The sequence below is a fragment of the Lissotriton vulgaris genome, chromosome 10, assembly GCF_964263255.1.
Source record: "Lissotriton vulgaris chromosome 10, aLisVul1.2, whole genome shotgun sequence".
In the NCBI taxonomy this organism is placed as follows: Eukaryota; Metazoa; Chordata; class Amphibia; order Caudata; family Salamandridae; genus Lissotriton; species Lissotriton vulgaris.
In genome coordinates this window covers 970,034,094-970,055,324 of record NC_141698.1, presented here as the reverse complement: position 1 = coordinate 970,055,324, position 21,231 = coordinate 970,034,094, and the positions used below count along the sequence as shown (strand labels likewise).

Sequence of the window (21,231 nt, the reverse complement as noted above, 5' to 3'; positions counted from 1 at the left end):
TTATATCCTGTTTAGACGAAATATGTCCTGCCTAGAAATAAAGGATAGACTCAGGATGACAACAGGGCAAAGCCCTCATTTTTATTAATATCACTATGCTAGTTGAGGGCATAGCAGCTCCTCAAATATAAAGTTTTAAAACAAAGCAAGACAAACCAAGGAATGACGAAGCCACAAGGATGGCTGACAACACGAAACCTATTGGTTTTGCCAGTGCTTGTTTCCAAACCAAAGAAACTAGAAGGCTGTAGCTGTTGCTTAAGAACTAGGAACGTTCTCAATTGGATAATCAAACAGTTCACATAACATAAAATGAAACCTGAAACAATCGAACAAGACAGAAGACAAATTACCCGTTCCTTGGTGTGTAATGCAAGCCTACTTAGATTTTAAACAGCAGACAATCAACCATAACAATATGAAGGCAGAGGCATAGCGGGTAGAACTTAAATTGTGGCTGAGCAGCAAACAAACGAGCTGCTGGGGTACAAGGGGCTTCACAGAGTAGCCCTTCACTAATTTTTTTACTTCTCTTTTCCTGTTTTTACTCCCATGATTTGCTGGCAAACTCAGTTTTCTGCTATCTGTCCCTGTTATATCAAATGCTGGCAGGTGGAGAAAGCATAATATAAGCCCCTCAGCTTTGCTGTAAAATTATATTAAAACGTGTGCACATTTTTTTACTTTTATTTTAATGTTGCTAATTTTTTTAAACAGTGCACATAATTTACACAAAGGGAGAAACAGCATAAGTAGAGAAAAATAGAGATAGGAAAACACTCACTCAAAACATTCTTAAAACCAAATGAAGCTAATCCGGATTTCTAACTGTGGACCTCCGGTTTCTGATGCTTCTAAAAGGGCAAGACATTGATTGGACTTACTCTGGCGATCCAGAAGCTGCACTGAGGGCAGGTGGTTGATGACAAAAGAACGGTATCCGGTGTCTTGGGAAAGAGGATTATAAAACAGGTCTGAAAAGGAGCACATTGACAATAAGGGGAAGCCGGAACGTTTTACAGAGATACATTTGCACATTCTATTTGGAAAAAATATGTTGCAATACAAAGTAAAAAACTTGTTTCATAAATGTTTAAAGTAAATCACAGAAAAGTAACGTTATCTTATCATAAATATTATCAATGGACACATTCAGAGTAGCGCCAGTAGAGGGCAGCAGAATCAAGAGCGGGTATTTGTCGAAGACATAGAAGGGAAATATTCAGGGGTGGCTCCTCCCCTAGGGCGGAGGAGCGTCTCCCCACTGTTTTCTAGCAGTGTGAGAAAGCCAAAACATAAAATGGTAAAAGTTTTTACCATTTTATGCTAGCTTCGCGCATGGCGGGCAGGTGGGGCTGCTCTGTTCTTTGAGCAGGTCAGGGGAGGAGTGGTCTGCCACCTCCTCAGTGCGCAGAGACTGTTTGTTCGGCCCTCTCAGGCTGCCCAAACCAGTCATGTACACTCTGCCTGCAGCCTGCATAGAGAACATGGCCACCCCTTTAGCACCTGGCTGGACGCCGTTCTGACCAATCACAATGCTGCGTGCAGCGTTGTGAATGGCTTAGGGGAGGAAGCCTGGCTGCCTGCTTTCTTTTCCTGTCAGAGGCAGGAGAGCGGGAGGAGAGAAGAAGCGGAACCCAGCAGAAAGTAAGTTAAAAAAAATGTTTTATTTCCCTGCGATCCCCCCGCGACCCTTCGAGCCCGCCACCCCACCCATGAGCAATGCCAGCCACTACTGGAACTAGGGGATCAGGTTTGAGTCACAGGGGACAGTTCAACATCCTGTGATTTTGAGTAAATCATTTAATGTCCCCGTGTATAAAACCCTGAATCTGACCTTGTGTAATGTGGCTGGTGCTTGTGTAAAGCGCTCAAGTGCCGAAGTTGTGCTATACAAAACTGCAAAAATAAACTCTAAAATATGAAGCATTACATAATCCTTGAGATGGAAGTGTTTTTACATAGGGTTTCATTTACTATCACACCGGTGCGGCTCATTTCAGGGAAAAGAGGCGGGCGAGGGGGGTGGAAAGTGGGACAAGGGAGATAAATATGTAAAAAATAAAAAAGGACTTACCCGCTGCCCTCCACCATCGCATCGCGCTTGTCTTCTCCTCTCCTCTTCCAAAGGCACAGGGTGCCAGCCTGCCCTGCAGCCAATCCTGAATCTGCTCCCATGCATGAGAGCAGCTTCAGGATTTGCCTGAGTGCCTTCGATTTGTGCTCTAGGACAAACTGGGAGTCTGTGCCTGCTCTCTCCAACTTAGCTGCATTGATGGGTTGGAGAGAACTTTCACTGCGCATGACGGTTTGGCCGGCCTGAGACGACCGGCCAAACCGTCATGTGCAGTGAAGAGAGTGCACATACCAGTCTCCTCAATGCCTGTCATCAATGTGGGCCGCCTTCAAGACTCGGCACAAGGAAAATAAAATTATAATAAAATGGGTTTTAACCCCTTGCCCGCGGCCGGAATTCCGCTCCTGTGAGGCACATTCCGATCGCGTTCATGCCAGGAATGCCTTCCTTGCACTGCCCATTTCTGGAGCATTGTATCCCTGCTAGAACACTTGCTGGTATTCATGTGGCCATTAAACTAGAGACAAACACTGCTAGTGAGGTAACCAGCCACTGCAGACCTATAAACGCTCCCCTAAAACTGGGGACATAAACCCATTCACAATCATTTTTTCCAAGAGTAGTAGTGAACTATTCCTGGAAATGTAGGAGCATGCAACTACTAATCGAGAACCCAGAGCGACAGTGTTACAAGGGCAAAACTAGACTTCATTAAGAAAAATATTCACATCAAAGGGCTTGGGGCCAGATGTACGACCCTTACATTTTGCGACTCACATCAATATCAATATTCATGAGGCAGGCCCCAATTTACTACTCACTGGGAATGGGCAATAACACAGGGATGGTGGTCAGCTCAGGACAGCAGACCACCATATCTGCCTTTGCTTTTAAATAAAGAAACTTTTATTTCAAATGCAGCCTGTTTTGCTCAAAGGAAAACGGGATTTGTTTCAAAAAGAAAAATGAAAAGTGTCTGTTTTATTTTTTAAGAGTAGCCAGTGGTCTGTTGTGCCACTGCCTGGTCTTAAAATGGACCACTCTAAAAATAAGTTTTCGCTCTCACTCACAAAGGGGAAGGGGTCCCCTGGGGACCTCGTCCCGTTTGCAAGTCGCTTACCACCTAACTTGAAGTAGGTTGTAAGTTTGTTTTGAGACTGCATTCCGGTCGCATAACAATCATACATGCCCATGCGACTCGCTATTAGGAAGGAACGCATTTGGCAAGCCATTTCCTAATAATGACTCGAGCGACTCGCAAACTCTACTTTGCTAGTGGATAATAGTTTACAGACTCGCAAAATAAGGTTAGTACATGTGAAAAGGCTATTTAGCAGTCGCAAACGGCCCAATTTTCCATTTGCAACTGCTAAAAGCCGTCATACATCTGGCCCATGGCTTGGAGTTGGGTGGCAATGGAAAGTGCTTCTAGAAGTACTTAAGCGCGGGGCGTAAGGGTGAAGCCACAGTTAAACCTCTAAGCACTTTCAATTCCAAACGGACAGCAAGCCCAACATACTAAGGGGGGGGGCAATGTTTATATGTTGTGCTGAGCACGATTAATCATAAAACGAATTACTTAGCGTGTGCAGAGCAGTCATCCGTTTGAGTTCGTTTACTGTGGCTTCCAGGTTTGTCAGGTGGTTGCTGTGCAGCAGCAGAATCTGCAGGGAGGTCAAGTGCCTCAGCGCACCTGGAGGGCAGAGCAGAGACATCAGTATTTAAAATGACAGAGTGCTGCGAGTGGCAAGCTTTTGCGCGCGTTTAGTTAACACTGACTATTTTGCCCAGATATAGGCCCAGATGCATCAAGGTAAAATCTGCTCGCAAAGGGGCAGATTCTCAGAATCTGCCCCTTTGCGACAAGTATTTTTGCATTTGGGATGCATAATCCCAAATGCAAAAATCGCAAATTAAGAATTTGCTAAATTGCAATTACTTGCATTTAAGGAATGCATCAAAGTTAAAAAAAAAAATAGCGATTTCGCTAATAGGAGTGGCAAATTACTATGAAGTTCAACTTCATGGTAATTTGCAAAAACTTTGAAAAATGCACTTTTGTACATTTTTCAAAGTTTCATTTTGCGCACACACATGCCCTAAGGGCATGTGTGTGTGCAACACATGTGCACAGATCAATTTCAGGGGTGCAACAGGGTGTCCTTTGGACACCCCTGCACCCTTGAAATCGCATTCTCAATTTGCGATTCGCTATTTGTGATTCGCAAATTGAGAATGTCGTCCCATTCATTCCTATGGGCCTTTAGGCCCATAGGAATGAATGGGAAGGTATTCCTTAATTGCGACTCGCAATTTGCGAGTCGCAATTAAGGAATTTTAAGAATTTGCTATTTTTTTAGCGAGTTCTTCTTGCATAGCATTTTGCTATTCCTTATTAGCGATTCCTTATTTTTCGCTAATAAGGAATCGTAAAATGGATGCTTGGTGCATCTGGGGGATAGTGGCAATAGTAATAAGAGTTAATCCGAGCAACCATTCTTCAGCGTTAAGGAGTGCCCGCTGCAGCTTGTGTACTCATTTAGTGTAAAGATGGCTAATCGAGGCCTCTGCAGCGGCGCATTTCATAACCTAGTGCTCAAGGGTTGAAAGTGATCAGTTCCATCATCAATTGTGTTCCATGAAATGATTTTAGCAAAAGACCAACCCCAATGTCCCACATGGTTTCTAACATCTGATAATGCTTAGAGGGAAAGAAAACACCTTCCAAAAAAGGGACCAACATTTATAGATGAATATTAAAGAATCTTTATTAGTCGTCTGCATATGTCAGCCGTGAAACAGGTATAACATGGCAAATCTATACCACGCATACATTGGTAAAGAGCGTTGTTTTCAAATCTTGATAGAGGTTTAGGTTATTGCCAAGAAAGCTTTGCACGGTCTCTGACACTCTATTTAGCAGGGACAAACGCAGACAGAGGGTATGGGCGACGAATGCAAATCGATGGTCTATTTGTTCATGTCTGAATAATATGTATTTATAATAGAACATAAGATAATCTTTAGAGCACACGTACACCCATCGGGACTGAATGTCAGTTACCCAACTCAGTGCTTCTTATTGTATCGACCTTGAAATGATGAAAGGCTCAATGGGGATGGATGGGATTTGAACCTGTTGTCATTAGGCCAAACCTACATCCCTGGAGTGCATTAGTCCATCATTCCACCAGATTCAGCCCTTATAACTTACTGAGTTACATGAGCTATTGTTCAGAAACATGCTTTTGGTGGCTTGTCATGTGGCTCACAGGATGGTTTCATACATTTATGAGTTTTAAATATTTGAAACCATTACCAACTGTTATCATGAGTACAGTGGGTAGCTGGAGCCAGTCAGGATGCGCAGCAGCCACTGATCTGTTGAGGCCTGCCTTGGGCTCTCTTATTAGGCCTGGCTTCACAGCGCAGCTGTCTCCAGACCTTATATGATCAACAGAAAAATAACTGTTCAGACGTACTACTGAGAGAAGGGAATTAGCTTCACTCACTTGTTGATTCCTTTACTGGGCAAAAGTTGTGTGCTAAAAAAAGAATGCTTGTATTGTATATTTTGCCTTGTGGGAAAGCTTATGCTCAATACAGCAGTACTGTATTGGTTATAGGGGCAAGTCAATGACGACGGCTATATGCCCATCTGTTTAGTTTGTAAAGTTACAATGTAGGCAGTAGGTGTGACTTATTTATTGTGAAAACCCTTTGTTTGCATTAAAGCCCACAAGAGGTATTTTGTTACATGAATCTTACAGATTGTCATAATAGGTAAGAGTTTAAATGTTGTCCACCTGCCTTTGACAGACTGGGGGATAGAAGAGTTGCACTAGTTATAGATGCTTCAGGGCATGAGTTATATTTACTTAAGATGACTATAACTGGGGAATTAAGTGCTTAATTTGAGCCATTTTTTCCAGTGCTTGGCATCAACCCTTAATTGTTAGCGTCAGGACTCATGAAAGCCTGACACATGGTGGTGGAGTTTGTCTAATTAGGAGATTAGCACAACAACAGTTGTTAATTATTTCAATATACATCAAAAATGATAAAAACCTGCCTCCCAAACCATTCTTATAGCTTTGGGGACCAGGAATAGTCTGAATTGTGACACTTGTAGGAGTATCATAGTTAGTAGTTAGGTTGGTAGTGTCATTGGCAACGCTGGCAGGGGTAATGGTTGATGCAAGCTGTAGCCTGATAAGGGCCCTGGCACTTATTTTTCCACAAATTAAGCACTGGGTGAATTTCAGTGTTTTTTTTAGTTTATAACCTTATGTTGTCACTGAAATGTTCACCTAACTATAACATTAGTTTAACCTTTGTTTTTTTCAGTGAACTTTTAGTTTTTTTTAAACGTAAAGTAATATTTTATTACCATACCTACAGCAAACCCCATGCTTGGGGTTGACCACAGGGTCTAGCCGCAGGCCAGGGCGTAAGCTATAGTTAATTTAGGGCAAAAGTGATTGTTACTTGAGAAAACTATAACTGGTGAATTTCTGTGGTTTTGTAAGTTTAAAACAGTATGTTTTAACTGAGATTTTCAGCTAATATAATGTCCCTTTAACCTTTGTTTTTTTAGTAAATTTCTACATTTTTTAAAAATTCTGAAGTAAGATATTATCATAATTCCTAACTATTACATCACTTTAACCTTTTTTTTTTAGTTTTCAGTGAATTCAATTTTTTTTAACGTAAAGTAAGATGTTGATTGCACCAAGAGTTTGGGCACAAAACCTGGCTAGGCCTGTACTCAACCACCCGCTGGCATGCTACCTCTCGCAGACACACAACCCTGGAGTGAATCCCAAGAGGTGTTATGCTGGGCATCGCAGTGGATCTGTGGATCCAGCACCCCCGCAATCCCCCCAAAACCTTTTTTTTTATTTGACTCCATGAGGAGTGCCCCTGGGACCTCCTTCCCCCCTTCGCCAGGCCCAGCTGTTCAGGGTGCCTCTGCTGTGCCCCTTATACTTAAATTAGTTTTATATTTTAGGAGTTGGGGACTGAGTCCCCGAGTCCTAAGATGGCAGTCACAACATTTCCTTCAGGTTGCAGCCAGATAATCAAAACCAGAGTTTGAGCTCCTGGCTCTGCGGATCTGTTGCCGATCCTCTGTGGCGTGAAATATCTATATTTTATTAACCTTAATTTCTCAAAAACTACTAAAAGGAATGACACCAAATCACAAAAAGAACGATTTCTGGACCAAGAACAAGTTTTTGGTCAAATTTGGTGTAATTCCGTTCAGCAGTTTTTGCGGTATCGCTGTTCAGGTTTCCTATGGAAAACTGAAAGGGGAAAATGCAGTTTGAGGTTCCCTTTTCCTCTGCCCTCACATGATGGATCACCCCAAAATTTTCCAGAAAGGAGCTGAGGTGTATGAGACTTTTTTGGGAAAGTTTTACCATGATTTGTCAAGCAGCGCCAAAGGTATGAGCAAACCAAAAAATGTTTTCCTATAGGTAAACTGTCCTAACTATAACTACACAGTATATGTTAAAATATTCACTGAAAAAATACAGAAGCTATGTTATGGTTCAGATGTGCACAACCACTGAAAGTAGACTGTAATTGTTAGCTATGAACACAAAACACACAATAACTTTCTCTGACCAACATGTTGGTCTCTTGCTAGCTCTTCTTTTTGTTTTGGCGCCATTGGCAAATCAGTGTTTTAAGCATGGGTGAAGGTGTGAATTATGGTGTGTGTTGTATATGTTGCTAACTATTACTAATGAATTTCAGCGGTATGTTTGAGCAAGATCTCTCACTTAGTTTTCAACAGCAGTTTTTTCAGTGAATTTTGTGTTTCTTTAAATTTAAGCCACTGCTGTGCATGGAATCATGCAGTTATAAGGCATGGACAAACATGGCACTTGCCCAGGGAGGGACCCAACTTTTCAACGGCCCCCAAGATAAAGTGATGGGGAAAGTCAAATTATTACATTGAATTATTGAAGTGAAGAGAGCACGGCAGAAGGTAAGAAGTAAGTTCTTTATTAAGTATAAGTAGAACGTCTCCAACTTGCCAGTCACAGGACTGTGTGAGGGCACATCAACATTCTAAATTGGCTCTACCTGAAGATTCCACGGGAGAAGCTAAACAGGGGAAAGGGAGAGGGGTGGGAGAAAGAAATAGACCAAGTGATAATATAACACATCTCCCTCCCAGAAGGGAGAACAGAAAGAAGGAAAAGCAAGAAGGAGAGAACTTGCCAGGGGTGACGAAAAGGGGAGGAGAAAGAAGGAGAGTGAGAGAAAGAAAGATACCCTGGGACGGAAAAGTCTACCAGAAAAGAAAAGGAATAATTGGCAACAAAACTACAATACATTTTGTAGTTACAATGTCAAATACTATTTACAAGGGATAAGAAATACAGGATATTGCAAAACAGATGCCATTGAACTAGGTCATTACGAAATCTTTCTGCCACTTGGTAGGACACACAGTTCTACTGACTTTCTTCTCTAACCCTGTACCACACTGAGTTCGAGCTGATTCCTCCTCCATTCCCTCAGAGGGAATAAGATTTAGGGGGCATTCAGTAATTCGGTCCATGCTCCACATTTTACCATTTTTTCAGAACCACTACATTGTTTTGACATGCTTTATCTTCTAAGGTTCATAGAATTTGTCACATTTGCTGCTTGCCACCTGGGGCTTCTTTATGAGTACCCACTATCCTGTTTTCCAGGACTTCCTTTTGGCACCCCACTTCTTGTCATAAGTGTCTTTGTATACCTTTTGTTGGAGTTCCACTCTTCTTCCCACTTCCTCAGGATCAAAGGTGATCACCCTGTTCTTGAACAGTCAACTGGGAGAAAGCTTAGATCCCACCTATTTACCATGCCTTGAACACACAGTGCTCTCGAAGGATCCTGACAGGAACACCAACCACTGTGAGGAAGAAACGACGAGGAAGTGCGCACACATGCTTAAACGTCACTCTGACTGACGATCTTTGAAGCAGGAAAGAGCACGAAGCAGTGAGCCCAGGAGGTTCCTCCAGCGCACCTCGGGAGAGGAAGTCAGCTGAATGAGGCAACGCTGGCCACAGGAATTGAAGAAAAGCAATGATACGCACTACCAGCACCCCGATGCAGAGGTGTAGACAAGGGTTTCCAAGCTTGAATAACGCGGAGACTGCAGGCAATCGGGGTTGGAAATGATCCCGGGACCATGCGATGCAGTAAGCAAATGAGAGCGAGCAGGGTAAACACAGACACACTCTGGGAAAAGCTGAAGACACTACCAGCATGTAGATGGTCAGCGCACAGACATCACTCTCTCCTCATACTGCGGGGTCTCACATCGCAGAAGCCCATGACAACACGGATGAAAAGTCAGGAAGCGAGAAGCAGTCCTGCAGCAATAAGCGAAGAGCTCCAAAGCAGTATTAGACAATACTGTCCATGAACATGGAGGGCTACTGAACCTTAGTGGACAGTGCAAACTCACCCCCACATCTGGGAAACACCACAACCGACTTCCATCCAGAGCTGAAATGGGGCAAGGATCACAAAATTTACTGCAGAGTGGACTTTGAAGATGGCAAGATGTACATCAACAGGAGGCGTCACCGCGGTCCCTGCCACTTCATCCCTTGCTCGTCGTCGTCCCCAAAAATGAAGTGAAGAGAGCACGCCAGAAGGAATGTAGTAGGTTCTTTATGAAGTATAAGTAGAACGCCTCCAACTTGCCAATCACAGGACTGTGTGAGGGCACATCAACATTCTAAATTGCCTCTACCTGAAGATTCCACGGGAGAGGCTAAACAGGGGAAAGGGAGAGGGGTGGGAGAAAGGAATAGACCAAGTGATAACATAACAATTATTTAATTAGTTATATCACACAGAAGATCATAAACAGAGCAACAGCATGACAAGGATGAGTGGTGGGGCCTTGCTTCCAAAGCAGCCACATACAGTGACCAAGTAAGAGAGAGAGAATTCAGTAGAAAGTAATTAAAATGGAATGAATACAGAAGTGAGGTGAAGAGAAGGTATGTGAGAAAGACTGGAACCCCAGGAAAGACAGGAATAGCATTAAAGACATACACAAAAAGATGGCTAGACGTAAATAAGGAAATATTAGAAGACAAAGAATGAAAGAAGCATAGTAAAGGGAAGACAGTGAGAAAAGAAGAAGAAAGATTAAATATTTACAAAGAAGGAACATGATAGAAGGAAGGTAAACTAAAGCAAGATGGAACGAAAGAAAAGAAGAAAAGATGGACGGAAATAGATTTAAAAAATGGAAACAAAGAAAGATGAAATAGAATGAAAAATCCATTCTCGGTACAAGGCATGCGTTTTAATACGTGCTTTTTACCTCCAGCTTACTTCCACTTTGAACAGGGTGTGATCTCCGTTTTGGCCTAGAACTGTGGGTTCATCACTAGGGGTGATGCACTGAGACAAACGGGGAGCCTACGACCTTGTATCTAGCACTGGGGAGTCTCCAACTTCACCTGCTGGAGAAGACCATGCCCACTTTTACCATAAAACTGAGAGATGAGGTGAGGAGCGTGAAACCCTGACATTTACTTGGTGTGATTTTTAGGATGTTGTGCGCATAGCCTGCTAATTCCTTTTGTCCTTTACTGCAACTGCATTTTACATTTGGAACAATGCACTTGGAACCTGCTGTGATCTCGGAGATGGGCTACTACTAACAGAGCGAGGCCAGGAGGCTTGCAGACTTGGATCCAACGTGGGAGATTTTGTAAAGAAGACTCTTGCAAATAGAGGTTAACTTGTAGTTTATCAGTAGAGGAATAGACCCTAAGATATCACCAGATGAGCAGCATAGCTTCAACTGACAATCTACATTCTGATGCACACACAGGAATAACTAACATTCCACTAGAATTAAAGGAGCAGTGGTATGAGAATGTAACACATCTTCCTTTCTAAGTAAAAAAAAATAATTAAAAAAAACTATATACTATCATAATACATTTTGGAAAACACCAACTATATACAACGTAATTACAACATGTAATCATTAAGCTTAACAGGTTTCACTATAATGCGTCCTGATAATCTTCTTGGCACGGGAGCACCAACTTTAGAATGGTCAGACGACATGGTCTGAACTTGGGCAGGAAGCACTGTATTTGGACGTGACTTCAACACAGAAATGTCACGTTTCTCGTTCAACCATAGGTCGCGTTCTAAATCATTGCATAGAACAATATTGCAAAAATTCCATTTGCGCCCATCATCTAATAGAACACAATTCCCCTTCACTTCTAAAACTTTCTTTGGATGAGACCATTTAGAAGAACCATCTTTTGACAAGCCAAAGCATGAAGATCTTACCAAATCACCAACACGAAAATTACTCACACATTTTTTAATTTTATCATTGTGTCTATCTACATACTTTGGCTGGTATGTATTCATCCTATTGCAAAGATTTTCTTTGTGGAAATGACTAGAAGAATTCTTAAGCATCCATGCAGGAGTCACCTTATTGCCAGCCAAACGCCCCTTGAGAAGATGGAATGGAGACACTAAAGTTGCCGAATGTGGGGTATTCCTATAACTCCAAACCATATTTTTAACAGCAATCTTGCAATCATCTCCACTCGCCCCAGCTAACTGAATACATTCTTTCAAAACACGATTGAATCTTTCTACCATACCATTCTCCCTAGGACAGTAAACTGCAGTGGTAATATGTTTTATTCCGCACAAATGCAAATAACTTTGAAATTCAGAAGCGGTAAACTGTGGACCATTGTCAGTGGTAATACTCTCAGGAAAACCTTCTCTGTGGAACACTTCTTCACAAAAACCTATAACACTGGAAGCCTTGACCTCTTTAACAAACGCCACTTCTGGCCACTTACTGTAATAATCCATTAGAACAATGGCAAACTTTCCAGCAATGCTACCAATGCTAAACGGGCCACAGATATCCATAGCCAATTTCTGCCATGGTTTGTCTGGAAACTGAACAGAACTAATAGTAGATTCATGGGAAACATGAGATTTATCACTACAAGTGCATGCAGCACAATTCCTCACACATCTTTCGACATCCTTGTCCATGCCTGGCCACCAGAAATCACATCTACATCTTCTCTTCATGCCAGACATACCTGAATTCCCCTCATGCATAAGATCCAATAACTTATTGCGAAGAGAAAACGGTACTACAAGTTTGTCAGCTCTTCTAACTATACCAACCACAAGGTCGTATGAGAGTTCAGGCCACACTGTTTTATATTCAGACAGATCGGAATCACTCCAAGAAAAATTATTACACGGTGAAGTTAAACGTGCAATCACTTCCTTCAATACATCATCCTGAACAGCTTGTTTCCATACTTCTAAACTAATAGCACCATTACAAGCTTCATCTACAGTAGCTATTGACCAATCTTCATCTTGGTCCACCACATTGTCTTCTTCCCCAACTGGAAGACGAGATAGACAATCAGCATTGACGTTTTTGATACCAGGTACATACTCCATTGAAAAATCGTATTCCTGTAATTTGTAAATCCATTTAGCAATTCTAGGAGTGGCTTTCCCTGCACCCTTAGTAGAAAAAATATCAACAAGGGGTTTATGGTCTGTTCTCAATTCAAAATTAGTGCCCCAGACGTAATTCCTGAAGTAATTTACACCCCAAAAACAAGCAAGAGCTTCTTTCTCAATAACAGAATACGATGATTCTGCACCCTTCAATGTGCACGAAGCAAAAGCCACAACCCATTCCAACCTGCCTTTGCCTTGCATTAAAACAGCTCCTAATCCATATGCGCTAGCATCTACCACAACGATTGACTTTTTGTTGGGATCAAAAGGTTTAAGTGCAACTGCATTTGCAATCTCTTTCTTCACATCATCAAAAACTGGTTGACATTCAATACTCCACAGAAATTTCGCACCTTTTTTCATTAACAGCCTTAAACAAAAAACTTTAGAAGCAAAATTTGGTGCAAATTTTGAATAATACTCCGCAAGTCCTAAAAAAGAACGAAGTTGATCTTTATCAGATGGTGACGGAGCATTCTTGATGGCATCTAATAAATTTTTTTTTGGTTTAACACCCTCAGCTGATAAAGTGTGCCCAAGATATTCTATCTCATTAGTAGCAAATTTGCATTTCTCAGCAGCAACAGTTAAACCAGCCTTTTGGAGTTTGCACAATACATCATTTAAAATCATGTCATGGTCAATTTTATCCTCTCCCCATGCAAGTACATCATCTTGAAACACTAACATGTTGGGTATACCATCTAGAACTTTGCACATGACTCTTTGAAAGACAGCTGATGCAGAGGATAAACCAAATGGCATTCTCAAAAATTGAAATGCACCCTCAGGAGTAATAAAAGATGTCAGATGGCGAGACTCAGGATGTAATTTTATCTGATGATAAGCATTAGATAAATCAATCGACGAGAAAAATTTAGCATCTTTAACAGATGCAACCATTTCATTGATTTTGGGTAAAGGGTAGCGATCCACCCAAATATTTTTGTTTAAATCCCTCAAATCAACACACATGCGCAATTTTCCGTTAGGTTTTCGTGCCAAAACCACTGGACTAAGCCAATCTGATGCTTCGATTGGTTCAATAATATCTTGATGACAAAGGCGATCAAGTTCTACCTTAAGTTGAGATCTTAACACCAAGGGAACATTGCGTACCTTATGAACAATAGGTACACAATCAGGTTTAAGGATTATGCGATGCTCAAACTTTTTGAGACAACCCAATTTAGAGCTAAATAAATCAGGGAATTTTCTATGCCATTCTAAACATGCATTGTCATCTTGGGTTACTAAAACTTCCTCGGAATGTTTTTTATGCCAATTGGGAGATAATAAAACTTGGTCAGGATGATTAGGATCAAGAGTCATCCCTAAATTCCATAGTTCTTTCCAACCTAGCAACGCTCTCCCTTTTTCCACAACATATACAGTTCCTAGAGTATTCCTATCCTTAAAAATGGTTTCAGATGTAAAACATCTAATGACAGGCAATTTAATACCTAAGTACCCCACAGGAGTTCTTTGTGAACAAACTAGATCTGGTTTACCACAAGTTTCCCACATGATCTTGTCAATGATGGTATATAATGAACAAGAATCCGCCCAAAGAAATAACTTGTGGTTGTTGATGGTGACCTCACATTTAGGAGGTTGGATTTCTTCAGAAATCTGGTTAACTTCATTATTCCAGATTGCCATGACCTCAATGTCACTATCACTGTTGGAAATCGATTCATCAATAAGATTGACAGAATTTTTCCAAGCATTAGGATTGCCAGATCTACACATTTTTGCAAAATGACCAGACTTATTACACTTGAAGCAAGTAATATTTGATGCAGGACACCAAGAATTTTCAGTAGTATGTTTAGTATTACCACATCTAAAACAAAACTGTTTGCTAGAACTCATTGATCTACTTGAGGATGGTTTGCTATATGATAAAGTGCTTTTGTTACTAGTAGAAAAAATTCGAGGTTTAACCTTGATATCACGTTTGACATTATACTTACTATCAAAAGTTTTTGACTTATTAGTTATAGTACATACATCACTGGAGTCTTTGTTATCAGGTTTACGGTCTGTACTATGTACACTGTTTAACTCCTTGACATAACGAGAATTATTCTCAACCCTTCTAGCAACAGAAATAGTTTTATGGAGAGATGGATCTCTTAAATCTAGTAACTTCTCTTGAATTTTGACATTGTTAGTTCTGTTAATGAACTGATCCCTTATGATTTCTTCATGTAAATTCTTAAATTTACAAGTAACTGCTACCCTTCTTAAAGCAGTGACATACTGTTCTACTGTCTCACCAACTAACTGTGCTCTTGAAAAGAATTTATGTCTTTCCACCACAATACTGGTTTTTTTACCAACATTTTCCTCCAAAGCTTTCAGTGCATCAAGATATTCATCATCATCGCCACTTTTGTAAAGAAGACTCTTGCAAATAGAGGTTAACTTGTAGTTTATTAGTAGAGGAATAGACCCTAAGATATCACCAGATGAGCAGCATAGCTTCAACTGAGAATCTACATTCTGATGCACACACAGGAATAACTAACATTCCACTAGAATTAAAGGAGCAGTGGTATGAGAATGTAACAGGAGAGTCTCCGACACCACCCACTGGAAAGACCATGTCCACTTTTACAATAAAAAATAGTTTGAACTCTTCTTCTGATTACCTTGCATCTCCTTTTCCCCTTCTCTGTACATCACTTTTCTCTTATTTCTCTCTTTCTACTTCTCGGTTTTGTTGAACCTCATATACTTCTTCCTCATCACTCACTAATTCCCTTTCTCTTATTAATCTGTACTTCCTTCTCTCAACAAATCCTCTCTGCCTCACTTTTTACCTCACCTCTCCTTCTCTATGTGTAGCCCAATCCTCACTTTACATTTCCTTCTCTTTATCCGTATCTCTTTATCACTCTCCCTCACTCTAAACCCTTAGATATTTCTCGACCTCTCCTTCCCTACATTCTCCTCTTTCTACCTCCCATTGTCTATCTATTTCTTTCTGGCCATCTTGACCACCTCTCTTTATATTACTTTTCTCTTTAACTCACTTATCTCATTACCTCAATTCTATCTCACGCTTCCTTCTCTCTCTACTTTATCTCTCTGTGTCCCATTCTCTTTCCTTCGATGTCCTTTTTTTGTTTCCTGCCCTCTTTCATTTCAGAGGCCACTGCATAGCTAGAGAAGCATGCAACTAGAAAATGGAAAATAGGTACAAGGCAGCGAGAGAGAGTTAAAGAGAAGATTAGAAGCTTTCACAATATGGAATGGTGAAAATCTTTGGAGCAGTACTTTGAATTTAACTTTTGCTGGTAAAATGTATGTTCTGAATGGGGATAGATATGTGACTTTGAATATGTGGCTAATAAAGCTACAATTTCAAGTGATAACCCGTATGTGCTATTTTGGTATTATGCATCAGCCCAGGCATTCACCAACCATCCTTACTCTGTCTTTCCTTTGTCAGTGTTTATTAGCGCTATCTTTTGGTGCCATTTGGATGGCTAGCGCAAGCAGCTTGAGCTTTCATTTGTAATTGCTTGCCAGTGTTTCTGTAAGTTTAAGGGATCGTATTCAGTGTTTTTTAGCATCATGAGGACTTAAATTCGCAATAAATAGGTAATTAATTCAAAGTTGTTCTTGAAATGGGACCACCAAATATGGTTTGCCCCGGGTGCCAAAAATCCTTAAATTTAGCTCCACGCAGCTTTGGCAAGACGGTAAAGGCAATATTGAAATTAAGATCACAGTCATAGAGGGGAAGTTGGAAATGGTTAAAACCATATTGGAGGGTACTCAATTACTCTTGTACCAGTTTTATGAATGTAAGGTATCTAAGACTTTAAAGAGAAGGAAAAGAGAGATGGCTAGCTGTATGCAAATATCTGCCATGTGAACTCCATTGTATTCTTAGAGCGAATGATCCTTAATGCAAGTGCTTCTGAACTGCAGATCATGGGTATTCCACTCCGCCAAGTAGGAAGCATGCCTGAAGACAACTGTGCCGATAGATGGGGCCAGACTGGAAACCAAAATCAGCCCAAGCAAAAATGTTAAAACCAGTCCCACATTGCAGGAATCCTGACTTGAAAGGGGCTATAAAGGACTGGCTAGCTGAAAGCAGCCTTTCCTGCCCAGAAAGCACCCCCTTAGCCTACAGAGCCTCCTGTGGAAATGTCAGAGTGGCAGAACGAAGGCCTAACCTGCTGTGAGAGGGCAAACTGGACAAGGTAAACGCGTGTATAGTATTCCCCATCGCACTTCAGAGGGTGTATACTCTGATGGTCATGGCAGTGGCCAGCTATGGAAAAGAGAGGGACATAATTAATTTCTGCCCCTAAAGTGTTTTCCTACTCATGCTAATATGGCACCAAGGGTGACTTTGCACTTTAATATTCTGTCCACTAAATATGATGTCATACCGATGCATTAAGGTGAAATTTTCACTCCAGAATTTCCTCTATATACCAAGTGATTTTGTATCTAATGTATACTACACTTATGATGACTTTACACCAATGGATTTTTCACCTTGCTTTGTTTTATGTGCTTACATGTAATTTTTGCACCAGTTTTTGCATGGAAACATGTCCCACACCCATATGCACCTAAATTATCTTTTGCTGCTAATGTGTTTTTTTTCCACTGCAGTTGTTTTAATACCCTGGTAATGTTGCCCAAATAGAGATTTTGCACCGTAATATGTTTTAACACCTAAATTAGATTTTGCTGTTAAATGTGGTACCATCGTCCACTTGACCTCTGTTCATTCTATCGCCCTATCTCCCTGTTAAACGCGGAAACTAAAATCATTGCAAAATCCCTCATGAACCGACTCTTTAGCTAATTGTCTCTTTGGTTAAGAAGGACCAATCTAGCTTCATGCCCAAACGTGTAACATGACATAATATCAAACGGGTTTACAATGCACTCGCACTGGAGGACAGAATATAGGGTCCATTGGAGCACTTCCGGACTGTTTTTGAAAAAGCCTACGACTTGGTGCGGTGGGATTATCTGTTTCTCCTTCAGAAGAGGTTAGACATTGGCCACCAATTCTGTCAATCTGTGCGAATACTATACATTGATTTAACAGCATGAGTCAAGATTGGGAGAATCACATCAGACACATTCAAGGTGCAGTGAAGCACCAGACAGGATTGCCCCTTTGGCCCTTGCTGTTCGGGTAGTTATGGAGATGATAATTTGAGCAGCATTTGTAATCAACACAAACATGTGGCTTCTGAACCCTGACAGCTTTGGAGAGGGGTAGAGTCATTTAAAACGTTTTCTCTTAATATTTATATTCATAACAAAGTTAGTGAAAATATGATAGTACCTGATATATCCTTGAGCTCATTGTTGTTCAGATATAGTTCTGAGAGACAGTAGTTATTTTTCAAGCATGTTATTTTCTGTATCTGAAATGCGAGAACAGATGTTATACATGGTATGTTGCTCTTAATTTACCAAAGAAAGGACTGTGATTGAAATTGAAATGCTTTCTATGACAAATCTTTAAATATTTTCTTCACAACATCACACCATGAATTATTGCACATCCCTTAAAAGAATTGGGGTCTATTTCCAGTTTTGCTGTCCTACTTTTGCCATTTGAGGTGTAGTAAAAACATGTTTAAAGATCTTTCAAAAGAGTGCTTGTACAACCCAAGCTCCGAGAGGCAACTGATGATCCAATTCTCCTTCAATCAACAACTCGTCTCAAGAACGTCTTTCTTTTCCAAAACCATTGAACTTCTAAAATTCGGACAGCGCACTCAATTCCCCATCTAGGACTACATAATAAATATATCCAGTATGACCTGGCTCTACCAGAACAATTAGCACACATAGCTCGAGCTACCTCATCTCTGCCCACCACTACCACCACCTCGCCTCCGGTAACTCTGTTGCGTTCAACTCTGTTGACTGCTGCAACTTGCTACTGCCCTCTCTTTCCTAGGTGATATAGTCATGATACTTGACAGCTTATCCTCGTCATTTGCGAACAGATCTTTATCAGTCTCCGGGCACTCATCATGGGCCATACTCACAGTCATCATAACCCAACCCTGAGTCCTCTGAACTCTCTTGTTAGGTCTCTATATTGCTCCCTGCTGATATCTCCTACAAAGGATAAGGAAACTAAACCATGAGAGAATAGGCTCTATAGATCAGACAAATCAGATCTCAAAAAGTATGGTTGTGTCTTCCCCTCAGCATTGACATTCTAAGAAACACCAGCTTACAAGGAGGGGTTTTAACTGTGAGGTTGGATTCGGTTATCATGCCGTAAATTAACCATGGATGTATACATGTAAAATACTGTATACCAAAATTAAAGTCATTCTGTATATGATAGTCTAGGAAGTTAACAAATTCATTGCTTATCGGAGCGTAGCATGTTTTAAACTGGATAACTGACTGTTGTGAAGATCTTATTTGTTTCCGTTTGGCCAAAAGAAAGCGATATCAGTAATCACAAATACGTGTTGGCCTATTTCCTTTTACAACTTTAATTATTGGCAAAGACATTCTCAATAAAGTACCGTATTTTCCGGCGTATAAGACGACCCGGCGTATAAGACGACCCCCGACTTTGGCAGAAAAATTTTAGGTTTAGTGCTATACTCGCCGTATAAGACGACCCCCCACTTCCAGCGCAGCATAGCCATTCCGAGTATGTACCGGTATTTTGAACTTACCGTATTAGTCTAGTCCTCCTCCCTGTGGGTGAGCAGTAAGGCTTTATCAGTGGGCAGTGGGTACCTATAAGCGTTTATTTTACAAACTGAAAGACTGAACGCAAAGAAATTGGTTGTAGAAACAATCTTGCTTTACTCGGAAACATTTTATTTAAAACCATATCAAAAACTGTCACTTCTGAATAACGGCAAACATAAATAACGTAGTGCAAGAAACAGTGCAAGTGCATTAAACGTTCCATAACTTCCCATAAATCCAAGCGATTTCTACAGGATTTATAACGTTCCCTTTAAAAACCTTCAAAATCCTCCTCTTCGTCATCTGATCTCATAAGTAAGTCTATGAGATCTTGTGGTACATCTGTAAGGCAGTCATCGTATGGATCTTGTACCAATTCCGTATCAGATGATGTGGTCTCTTCTTCGGCATCCTCTTCACCTTCCCACAGATAGTCGTCCTCCATACCATCTAATGAGTTCGATATGCCACACTTCTTGAAAGACTTTATGACTGTTTCTGCATCGATGTCGTTCCAGGCCTTTATGACGAAGTTGCACAAAACATCCAACTGTGGCGCACGCATGTTTCCTCCTTTTGTGAATGTTTTTTCACCGCTAACCATCCACTCATTCCACTGTTCTCGGATGCGATCTTTAAATGGCTTGTTTAGGCACACATCCAGTGGCTGCACCAACGATGTCAGTCCTCCAGGTATAACAGCAGCATCCGTTTTCAGTCTTGCCAGCCTTTGCTTGGTGCTGGGAGTTAAATGAGCCCTGAACATATCCCACACCAGTAGACTACGCCTTTGTAGAAGTCCACCTGGTCGCCTGCTCCATACGTTATCAAGCCATAGCTTTACCCCTTCTTCATCCATCCATCCTTTCTCATTCACATGCACAAAACAACCAGCAGGAAACTTGAGTTTCGGCATTGTTTTCCTTTTAAAAATAACCATTGGCCTCAGTTTGCCACCATCAGCTGTGCATGCAAGTACCACAGTGAAACTGGACTTCTCATGTCCTGTTGTTTTTATTAAAATTGTCTTTTCGCCTTTTTGATGGACAGTTTTGTTGGCGATCATATCAAAATTCATCGGAGTTTCATCCATGTTTCCGATGCTACTTAGCGCATACACATGTTCATTGCGCAGCCTAATGACGTAGCGATGGAAGCTATGCATTTTGGCATCAAGATCCGCTGGTAATTTCTGGGCAATTTTTGTCTTTTGCCGCAATACCAGATTATGCCTTCCCAAGAATCTGGTACACCAGGACACAGTGGCCTTAAATCTGTGGCTGAGATCGGGATTAGATTTGGCCCACTGAAGTGCAACCAAGCGGATTTTATTTCGGGTCACGACATACCCGCTTTGCCGATGCTCGGCCACCATGTCTGCTACATGCTTTTCCAGTTCTGGCCAATGTGGGGTGCCTCTTCTTAGTGCACACTTGCCCCTTGGCATACTCCGCAATGCTTGCTCATTTGCTCTCCAGGCCCGAACCATCTTCTCTGTCACTCCATATTGCCTAGCAGCAGCACAGTTATTATGTTCCGTGGCAAAAGCCACAACTTTGAGTTTGTAGCTGGCTTCATATTTTCTTCTCCTTGCCACTGCTGGAGCCTTGCTGAGTTCTAGACTGCCAGCCATTTGCTCTGGATGCGCTGCTGGAGCCTTGCCGGGTTCTTCGCTGTCTGCCATTTGCACTCGATGTACGGTACTGGTGCTGTACAGAATGGACAGGTGCAGAGACTGTCTTCAACACCACACGTACGGTACGGCAAATACGCTATCTGGTCACGAGACTGTTTTTCCTCTTAGCAACAACCAGCCAATCACGGCAAGTGCTCTACTGCCTTCGGGAACATTCGGGAACATTGTACAG

At 41.4% G+C, this 21,231-nt stretch overlaps 1 protein-coding gene across 2 annotated transcripts in view; it reads right to left on the bottom strand.

Annotated features, from left to right (window-relative positions):
* Nucleotides 1-21,231, bottom strand: part of LRRC72 (leucine rich repeat containing 72) — a 109,078-nt gene that overhangs the window by 35,281 nt on the left and 52,566 nt on the right. For both annotated transcript variants that reach the window (XM_086940005.1, XM_086940006.1), the window contains 3 exons: nucleotides 17,979-18,060; nucleotides 3,657-3,770; nucleotides 885-974 (listed from right to left, as the gene is read on the bottom strand). In XM_086940005.1, coding sequence (XP_086796131.1) covers nucleotides 885-974; nucleotides 3,657-3,770; nucleotides 17,979-18,060 — 286 coding nt within the window. The remainder of the gene's footprint in view (nucleotides 1-884; nucleotides 975-3,656; nucleotides 3,771-17,978; nucleotides 18,061-21,231) is intronic.